The sequence below is a fragment of the Eimeria maxima genome, genomic scaffold, assembly GCF_000499605.1.
Source record: "Eimeria maxima Weybridge genomic scaffold, Emw_scaff141, whole genome shotgun sequence".
Classification (NCBI taxonomy): Eukaryota; Apicomplexa; class Conoidasida; order Eucoccidiorida; family Eimeriidae; genus Eimeria; species Eimeria maxima.
In genome coordinates this window covers 7,501-17,500 of record NW_013564377.1, presented here as the reverse complement: position 1 = coordinate 17,500, position 10,000 = coordinate 7,501, and the positions used below count along the sequence as shown (strand labels likewise).

Genomic DNA, 10,000 nt, shown 5'->3' with positions numbered 1-10,000 from the left:
AAGATTCTTGTTAGATGTCTGCATAGTCTTGGTGGATCAACAGCAGCGGCAGCAGCAAGAAGGGAAGCAGTAGCAGCAGTTTGCTGCTGTATTGCTGCTTGCTGCAGCAGCTGTGGCAGCAATGCATGCGGTTGCTCACGTAGCAGCAACTCTAATCCTTGTAGTTGTGCTGCTCTTCCTGCTGCTGCTGCTGCTGCTGCATCCTCTCTTGTTAGTAATTGTGTAGACAGAAGCTGCTGCAGCAACGGGGGTATTAATTTACTAGTTGCTTCCTGTCCTAATGAATCAAGACATACAGCAGCAGCAGCAGCAGCAGCTTGCTGCACCGATGCATCTGTGTCTTGTAGTGCCCGCCGCAGCAGCAGCAGCAAACTATCCATCTCTGCAGCAACTGCAGCACGAGATCCGCTCTTAAATATCTCTAATAAACCTAAGCATACACCCCGTCGTGTAGATACATCTGCAGCACGAAGAGCCTGCAGCAGCAGCAGCAGCAGCAGCAGCAGCAGCAACAGCAGCAGCACACAGCAGCAGCAAAGGGAGGGAGTAATGCATCCTGTCTTTTATTTAAATCGCATATATGTAGACAGAAGGCATAAGCAGCAGCAGCAGCAGCAGCAGCAGCAGCAGCAACAGCAGCAACAACAGCAGCAACACCAATCAACTGCAGCAGCAACAATAACAGAAACAAAAACAATCAATAACAACAATAAACAGCAGCAGCAGCAGCAGCAGCAGCAGCAGACCTGTTGTAGATGAGGAAGGAGCTGAGGGAGGACCTGCTCCCCCATCTTCTGCGTAAGTGCACCAATACATCTTGCTGCTGCAGTTTGCTTCTGCTGCACTTGCTGCAGTGCAGCAGCAGCAGCAGCAGCAGCAGCCCCCCCACCACCGCCAGATTCTGCAGCAGCTGCAGCAGCAGCAGCAGCTGCTGCTGCAGCAGGTGCAGCAGCAGCAGCTAAATTAGATATAATTTTTTTAGTTAATATAGGTAATATTTCCTTTAATGTCTTGGGTGTATTACCAACAACTTTCTTCCATGCTGCTGCTGCTGCTGCACGTACACCCGGATTTATATCATTACGTATAATAAATAAGGAAGAAAGTATAAAGTTTCTTCTTTCTATAGATAATATATCTGTATGTAGACTATCTTCTGCTGCTGCTGCTGCACCTGCTGCTGTTGCTGCTGCTGATCCTCCTTCTCCTCCTCCTCCTGTTGTATCATCATCTACACCATGCAGCAGCCGCTGCAGCAGGAGACCCAGCAGCTGCGTGCTGCTGCATCTAATCCTCCAATCAGCAGCATATAGTCCGTCCTCTAGGGGGCGCAGCAGCAATGCAGTATGTGTAGCAGCAAAGAGGTGTACAGACACCTCAGCAGCACGAAGAGATACTTCTCTTATACTTTCTTCCTCTGCTGCTAATCCTCTGAGTACTACGGGCATAACAAGAGGAACAAAAGGATTAAATTCCTTATTAAATGCTATAGGTAAATAAACAAATAAACCTAAGAAACCTTCTCTCCTTCCTGCTGCTGCTGCTGCTGCTGCTGATGATGATGATACTGATGATCCTGCAGCAGCAGCAGAAGCAGCAGCAGCAGATACAGGGTCCTCGTCTGCTTGCTGCAGCAATTGGGGAAGCAGCTGCTGCAGACGTTGGGGGCCCCATGCTAATAATAATTCAGATAATGCATTTGCTGCTCCGCTGCGGCTCACGCTGCTGCTGCTGCTGCTGAGGGTCTGCAGCAGCCACTGCAGCAAACCAGCTAATTCTGCTTCCTCTACCCCTCTAGCTACAGCACCGCATGCACGTGCTGCTGCTGCACGTACAGCTGGGATCGGATCCCCAAGGGCTTGCTGCAGAGATGGCAACAATTGGGGTAAATAAGGTAATAATGGTTGAGACCGCTGCTGCTGCTGCTGCTGCTGCTGCTGCTGCTGCTGCTGGCATAGGACACCTAGGGAACCAATTATGTCTGCTGCCTTACGCTTAACCTCGCTGCTGCGCTCCGCCATTCCCCTAACAAGAAGAGGAATAAATAAGGATAGGGCAGCAGCATCAGCAGCAAAGTTGCTGCTGCTGCTGCTGCAGTCTATAGATAATATTGTATCTAGTGCAGCAGCAATGTTGCTGCTGGATGGATCTGCTAATGCAGGGACAACAACATGCATGCATATCTGCTGCAGCTCAGGTGTATATACAGCTCCTGCTATAGACTGCAGCGCAGCAACAGCAGCACGCTGCACCTTAGGTAAGGATGCATTACTTGCTGCATCTGTTAATAAGGGTACGAGTGCATGCACAGCAGCAGCAGCAGCAGCAAGCTGTTTAGGGGAAGCAGCAGCAAATGCAGATATAAGCTCAATACTACCAATCTTAGCTGACCAATGGTCATCTTGCTGCTGCTGCTGCTGCTGCAGTTGCTCTGTTATAGTAGGAAGCACAAGACGTACACCGTGGCTGCTGAGGTGTCTCATGATCTGCTGCGCTGCAGCACGTGCTGCAGCAGCAACAGGTTTATTATTATCAGCAAGACACTGCAGCAGCAGCCGCAGCAGCAGCAGGGCATAGGGCTCAAATAGTCTACCTAGGCAGCAGCTAAGTGCCTCTATACACAGCAGCGCTCCTTGCTGCTGCAGCAAATCCTTACGATTAGATAATGCTTGCTGCAGCTGCTGCAGCAGCAACTCCCTTCTTATACTTATTACCCCTAATCCTTTTACTGCTGCTGCTACCCCTAGTGCTGCTCCCTTGCGTACTGGTAAATCTGCTGCTGTTAATGCAGCACGTAAGAAACGTTTTAGTAGCTGCTGTGCTGCTGTACCTTCCTCCTCCTGCTGCTGTTGCTGCTGCTGCTGCTGTTCATCCTGCTGCTGCTGCTGCTGCTGTTGTTGTTCATTCTGCTGTTCAGACCCCTCTTTTGATGCAGCAGCAGCATCTGCTGCTGCTGTTGCTGCTGTTGCTGCTGTTGCTGCTGTTGGTGGTTTATTTTGTTGTGGTGGATCTGCAGCAGCAAGTAACTTAATAAGAGGAGTAATAGGTCTAGCTAGCAGCATTTGTACCTCAGGGGAGGGAGCAGCAGCAGCAGGAGACAGGAGGGATACCTCTAGCTTAGATACAATTAAGGGGATTAATGTGTCTCCTTTAGACATTTTATCTGCTAAGGATCCACAGAATAATGCCTTAGCTATTTCTATTGCTGCTGCTGCATTTGCTGCACCTCCTGCTGCTGCTGCATCTGCTGCTGCTGCTGCTGCTGATGTATCTGGTCCTACTATATCTTCACCAACAATATTCTTTGATTTATTACTGCTGCTCTTCTTGCTGCTCTTGCTGCTGCTCTTGCTGCTGCTGCTGATGCTGCTGCTACTGCTGCTGCTGCTGCTGCTGCTGCTGCTGCTGCTGCTGGTTGTGGTGGTAGGGGGTTTCTCTGGTTTATAGCTGTCTATACACTCCAATATTTCCCTACGTAAGGAATCCCCCTCTGCATTACGTATAGCAGCAACACCAGCAGCAAGCAGCAGCTGCTGCAGCGGGGGAGCAGCAAGAGAATCAGGACAAGGTATACCTTTACCTAATAAGAAGTGCAGCAGCAGCAGCAAAGAAGAAGATGTCTGCAGCAGCTGATGCTCTGCGCACCGGCAAAGAGCAGCAGCAACACCTAATAGCATGCATCTATGCTCGGGGCTTGAGTTAGACTGCAGCAGCACAAGTGGTTGCTGCTGCTGCTGCTGCTCTTGCTGCTGATCATTAGATCCATCATCATCCTTTGCTGCTGCTGCTGCTGCTGCTGCTCCTTTCCCCTTCATCTTACCCTTAACAGCACCACCAAAGAAATTTGCTGCATCTAGTTCCTTCTTCTTATATACTATACCCTCTTGCTGCTGCTGCTGCTGCTGCTGCTGCTGCTGCTCCTTCGGTGCTGCATAAGGGCCCTCTAATACACGATCCCCAGTAAATAGATCTATTAACATCTGTATTGCTGCTACTGTCTCCTTTTCTCCTTTGCTGCCTCTCTCCACCTCTGCAGCAAATGCTTCTGCTGCCTGCAGCAGCAACAGCAGCAACAGCAGCAGCAGCAACAAACACAACGATAACAGACAGCTCGCTTTATGACTGCGCAGCAGCAGCAGCAGAAGATATAAACTCGTGCTGCAGCAGCAGAAGCAGCAAAACGCATCATCAGCAGCTGCAACAAGGGCAAGACACAGCAGCAGCAGCAGCAGCAGCAGCAGCAGCGGATGTGCTTACCATATCTCTATAGGTAGCCTCAGGGCATGCAAGTAGCTGCGTGAGTGTCTCTAGCCGCTGCTGCATGTTTCCTTGTATTTGCTGCGGCAGCTGCTGCAGCAGCTCAGCAGCAAAGACAGGGACCTGAGGGTCTGCCTTGTCTTGCTGCAGCACGAGGAGGGAGGCAACAAGCATTGGTGCTGCTGCTGATTGCATGCGGTCTATAGGCAGGTGCTGCAGCGCAGCAGCAACAGCCTTGCGGGTTGTTGCTGTGTCCGAAGCAGCAAGCTGCAGCAGCTGCGGCAGCTGCTGCTGCTGCAGCAGCTGAGCAGCAGCAAGACACAGAGCCTCCTGTGCAGCAGCAGCAAACTGCGGATGTGCCCGCAGCACAGCAGCAAGACACGACATAACAGCATCTGGATCTAGCTGCACCTTTAGCTTTAGCTGCTGCAGCAGCAGCAGCAGACCCTGCTTGCATGCAGCTGCTGCTGCTGCATCTGCCTGCAGCAGCACTGCAGACACAAGAGGCAGCACTAATTGGCTACCAGCAAGAGACAGTGCCTTATTTGCTCTCCCTGAGGACAGGACTGCAGCAGCAGCAGCAGCAACCTCCTGCTGCTGCTGCTGCTGCACCAGCAGCAAAGCATCTGCTAGTGCTGCTCTCCTAGGCAGCACGTCAGCAGACACAGCAGCAACAATTAGCTGACGCAGACACCGCAGCGCGCTGCTGCAGGTTATGCTGCAGCGCAGCATTTGCTGCAATGTAGGCAGCAGCACAACAGGTGAACCCTCTCCTGCTGCTGCTGTTGCTGCTGCTGCTCCTGCAGGAGCAGCAGCAGCAGCAGCAGCAGCAGGAGACAGCAGCACCTCTGCACACTCCTCTCCAACCCCACTGACTAGACATCCCAACTGCAGCAAGATTCTGCTGCAGCGCCGCTGCATCTGCTGCAGTTGCTGCCGCTTCTGCTGCTGCTGCTTCAGCTCCTCCTGCTGCAGCTGCTCCCTAGTAAGACTTTTCTGTCCTTTTGCTGCTGCTCCTCCTGCTGCTCCTCCTGGCTTCCCCCGACCTGCAGCAGGCTTGCTAGTCTTGCTGCTGATGCTGCTCATGCTGGGGCGTATAGGAGGAGGAGCAGCAGCAGCAGGTGCAGATGTAGTTGCTGCTGCTGCAGGTACATACACCCCACCAGGTACATAAAGAACATCATTAGGGGCATAAAACATTGCTGCTGTCTCCTGTTTGCATGCAGCAACTTCTGCTGCTGGTAGCTGCTGCACTAAGCTGCAGCAGCAGCTGATGCTGCTGCTGCTGAGACCTGCAAGGCTGCTGCGCCATTTGCTGCAGCAGAAGCGGCCTCCCTTCTTAGGTTCTTGTACTATTAGTTGGTCTAGCTGCTCTTGCTGCTGCTGCTGCTGGTGCTGCAGGTGTTGCTGCTGCTGCTGCTGCTCTTGCAGCAAACGGCCAGCAGCAACAGCAACAGAATCGCATGCATGCTCGATGCCGCTGCAGTCGCTGCTGTCTTTGCTGCTCTCTGGTGTCACTGACACAGGCAGCAGCTGCAGCAGCTGCTGCCAGTCCACTAGGCTGCTGCTGCTGCTGCTGCTGCTGCGCCTGGATAGCAGCAGCAAAACAGATCTAAACAGAGGGACAGGGCTGCTGTCTTGTTGTCTTGCTGCTGGATGCGCAGCACACAGCAGCAGCAGCGCATTTAACCCAGGTCGTGCTGCATGCAGCTCGCTGCTGCTGCTGCTGCTGCTGCGACGTACAGCGGGTAGCAGCAGCCGCAATAGCTGCTGCAGCAAAGACTGCAACATGTTGCAGGTTATCCTTGCTGCTGACTCATCTCGTCCTGCTGCTGCTGCTGTTGCTGCTGCTGTTAATGGTGACATTGGAGACGTGGGTGTCTTGGCCTTGGTGTTGCTGCTGCTGCTGCTACTGCTACTGCTGCTACCGCTGCTGCTGCTCTTGCTGCTGCTCTTCTCTGCTGCTTGCGCAGCAGAGACCTCACACAGCAGCTGGAAGAAGGCAAGGACAAGCTGTGCAGCAACTGCTGCATCGGCTGCTGCTGCTTGCTGCAGCAGCAGCAAACTTGACGTATAGCTTCCCTTAACCATTTTGCTTCCGTGCTGCCCTGCTGCTGCTGCAGTCCCCTCCTCTGCTGCTGCTGCTGCAGGAGACACATGGAACTGCTGCAGGTGGCAAAGAACGCGCATTAACCCAATATAAAATGCTGGCTGCAGACCCTTATGCTGCTGCTGCTGCTGCTGCTGCTGCTGCTTCTGCGGTGCAGCAGCAGCAGCAACAGCGCCTGCAGTATTGTAAGCAGCAGAGCAGAGTTCTTGATCTTTGCTGCAGCAAGGAGACGTGGTGGTTAGCTGCTTGCCACCAAGAGGCTGCTGCTGCCTCTGCAGCAGCTGCGCATACACTCGAAGCTGCAGCAGCAACTCCTCCCGTGTTTGCTGCAGCACAAAGGAGACACACAAAGACACCTAAACGCTGCTGCCGTTGCTGCTGCTGCTGCACCTGCTGCTGCTGCTGCTGCTGTAGAAGTCCTCACCTTTGATTTAACTACAGAGAAGCAAGAAGAAGGATCTACCCAAAGTGCTGCAGCAGCAGCAACGGCGGGACTATGAGCAGCATCGAGCTGCTGCTTTGCTGCTGCTCCTGTTGCTGCTCCTGCTGCTGCATCCGCGGAGAGTTGCTCTAGCAGCAAGAAGAGAGACCAGGCCCTCAAGGAAGCAGCACGGAGAGCAGGTCTTGTGGTGCATGCACTGAGCAGCGGCAACAGCTGCTGCTGCAGTTGCTGCAGTCTTTGTACCATATCTGCTGCTGCAGGTCCTGCTGCAGCAGCTGCTGCTGTTGCTGCAGCAGCAGCAATACTCTCTAGTGCATCTTCTGCTGCTGCCAGCAGCTGCTGCTGCTCCGCAGACACAGCCCCCTTCTTATTAGCAGCATCGCAGTACCCCTCTAGCAGCTTTAGCTGCTGCTGCAGCAGGTGCTGCAGCTCCTTCTGCTGCTCGGGCGTGCTGCTGCTGCTGCTGCGCCGCAGCAGCAGCGGCAGCACCTTCCCCACAAAGGCGCAGCAGGTAGCCTTAACATCATCATCTATACCTGTTGTTAGCAGCGCATGCACCTTGCTGCTGCTGCTCAGCTGCTGCTGCAGCTGCTGCAGCTCTTCTGTAGACACCGTAGACTCTTGGTGCAGGGAGGGAGTGCATGCAGTAGCTGCCTGTACAGCAGCAACAGCAGCAGCAGCAAAAGAGGCACCAATATGCTCACAATTGATAAGACCAACAGCAGCAAACATTCACATAGCTGACCCCAGCAGCAGCAGCAGCAACAACAACAGTAGCAATAACAGCAGCAACAGCAGCAGCAACAGCGCGTTACCTGCAGCAGCGCAATGGTATCCAGTGTCTTGAGTCCTGCTGCATTAAGTTGCTGCAGCAGCAGCTGCTGCACCTTAATTGGTGCTGCTGCTGTACGGCAGTTTGCTGCTGCATGCCCTATAATGCTAGCAGCAAGAGCAGCACGACCACGAGCAGAAGCAGCAAGTGCTGCTGCTGTCTTGAGTGTAGGCAGCAACCCCTCAGCAAGCAGCAGCAGACACCTATAAACGCATGCAGCAACAGCAGCAGCAGCAACAGCAGCAGCAAAGGAGGCTTAAAAGAGGGACAAATCAAGGCCAAATCCATCTGCAGCAAACAGCAGCAGCAACAGCAGCAGCAGCAACAGCAGCAGCAGCAACAGCAACAGCAGCAGCATACTTGGAGCAATCAGCCTTGGAGTGTCTAAGCAGCAGCAGCAGCGGAGGCCCTGCAGCATCAATAGATCTAGCGAATCCTTTTGTTGCAGCAGGAGCAGCAAATGTATCAATGTCTTCCTGCTGCAGCAGCAGCAGCAAAGGATAAAAAGATGCATGCAAAGACACCCCGCATGCATGACGACCATCCAACAGCTGCAGCACAAACAACACAACAGAACAAAGGAGACACCTGCTGCTGCTGCTGCTGCTGTTGCTGTTGCTGCTGCTGCTGTTGCGGCTGCGGCTGCTGCTGCTGCTGCTGTTGCTGCTGCTACTGTTGCTGCTGCTGCTGCTGTTGCTGCTGCTGTTGCTGCTGCTGCGGCTGCTGCTACTGTTGCTGCTGCTGCTGCAGTTACCTGGAGGAAGACTTGTAGGAGTTTATCCTTGACCTCCAATGCCTCACGTTTTAGTGCTGCTGCTGTTGCTGCTGCTGCTGCTTTTGCTGCTGCTGCTGCTGCTGCAGCAGGAGTTCGTCTTGCATTTGTATGAAGCAGAACATCACATGCCCATCGAGACAGCAGAAAGGAGCAAATGCTGCTGCTCTTGCTGCTGCCGCTGCTGCTGCTGCTGCTGCTGCTGCTGCTGATGGTGTTCTCTACTACCTGCAGTGCATGCGCTCGTGCCTTTGCTGATTGCTGCAGCAGCTGCTGCAGCAAACGGACCCATGGCAGTCTTGCTGCTTTACGCTGCAACAGCTGCTCTACTTGTGCCTGCAGCAGCTCATGCTGCTGCTGCTGCTGCTGCTGCTGCTGCTGTTGCTGCTGCTGCTCTTGCTGCTGCTGGTGGCGCTGCTGGTGCTCAACAGCAGCAGCAAACAGCTCCCCAAAGACACGCTCCATCTGCAGCAGCACGCCTCCTATACTTTTGCTGCAGCAGTCTGCTGCTGCTGCTGCAGCAAGTGCAGCAGGAGGCAGCTGCAGCAGCACAGCAAAGAAGCTGCTGCCTACTGCTGCTGCTGCTGCGCTGCGGCTAAGGCCTTTGAGTGTCTCCAGCAGCAACGAGCAGAAGCGCTGCAGCAATGGTAGCTGCTGCTGCTGCACCTCTTTACCTTGAGCTGCTGCAGCTGCTGCTGCTGCTTCGCATGCAAGAGCCTTTGCTGCTGCAGACTGAAGGGAGGAGAAGCAGCAGCGCCAGCTGCTGCTCCATCTCTTGCTATTGCTGCATGCAGCAGCAGACAGCAGCACATTGCTGCAGAGAGCAGAGAACTCATCAATAGTAAGAATAGGATCCTCGCTGCTGCTGCTGCTGCTGCTGTCGCTGCTATCGATGTTGCTGCTGCTGCTGCTGCTTCTGTCGCGTGTTCGTTCTTTGATTTGCTGCAGCAGGTGCTGCAGCAGCAGCAGCTGCTGCTGCTGCATGCCCCCCTCTAAATCCCCTAAGGCATCAAGAGATGCTCCTATTGTTGATGGCAACTCGGGGGGACCAACCCCTTCCTCTTGTGCAAAACCCTCTGCCATCCTGAGGGTTTAGGGTTTAGGGTTTAGGGTTTATGGGTTTAGGGTTTAGGGTTAGGAGAGGGTAAGACGTAAGGATTAGGGTTTAGGGTTTAGGGTATAGTTGAGCAGCTTCAGGAGAAGGTATAGGGTTTAGAGTTTAGGGTTTAGAGTCTAGTTAAGGTCTAATTAGGATTTAGTTAGGGTTCAGTTAGGGTTTAGGGTTTAGGGTTTAGCGATTAGAGTGTGCCCTGTGTCCTAAGGGGCCTCTCCCATGGAGCTGCGGATACACCTCAGTCCTCTGGGGTTTGTTTAAACAACAAAAAGAAGGAAAGAAATAAAAAGAAGAAAAGAAATAAAAGAAAATAAGCAATAAACCCTCTTGTCTCGGGTGTACAGACACCTCAGCAGCAAGGCATTCTTTCCTTGTTTCTTTCCTTCTCTCTATGACGCGCCGGTGCTCTCTGCATGCAATTGGGGGCTTTTTCGGGGCTTTTCTGTTTAAATTAAATAAATTTAATTAAATAT

At 53.1% G+C, this 10,000-nt stretch overlaps 1 protein-coding gene across 1 annotated transcript; it reads right to left on the bottom strand.

Annotated features, from left to right (window-relative positions):
• Nucleotides 1-1,510: 1,510 nt before the first annotated feature.
• Nucleotides 1,511-9,496, bottom strand: EMWEY_00017030 (translational activator, putative; the record flags this gene model as incomplete). Its single annotated transcript, XM_013479850.1, has 8 exons — nt 1,511-1,576; nt 1,836-2,149; nt 2,378-2,431; nt 2,657-4,052; nt 4,258-6,693; nt 6,792-7,463; nt 7,625-7,740; nt 8,230-9,496. The coding sequence occupies 8 exons, from the start codon at nt 9,494-9,496 to the stop codon at nt 1,511-1,513; spliced, it is 6,321 nt and encodes a 2,106-aa protein (XP_013335304.1).
• Nucleotides 9,497-10,000: the final 504 nt, after the last annotated feature.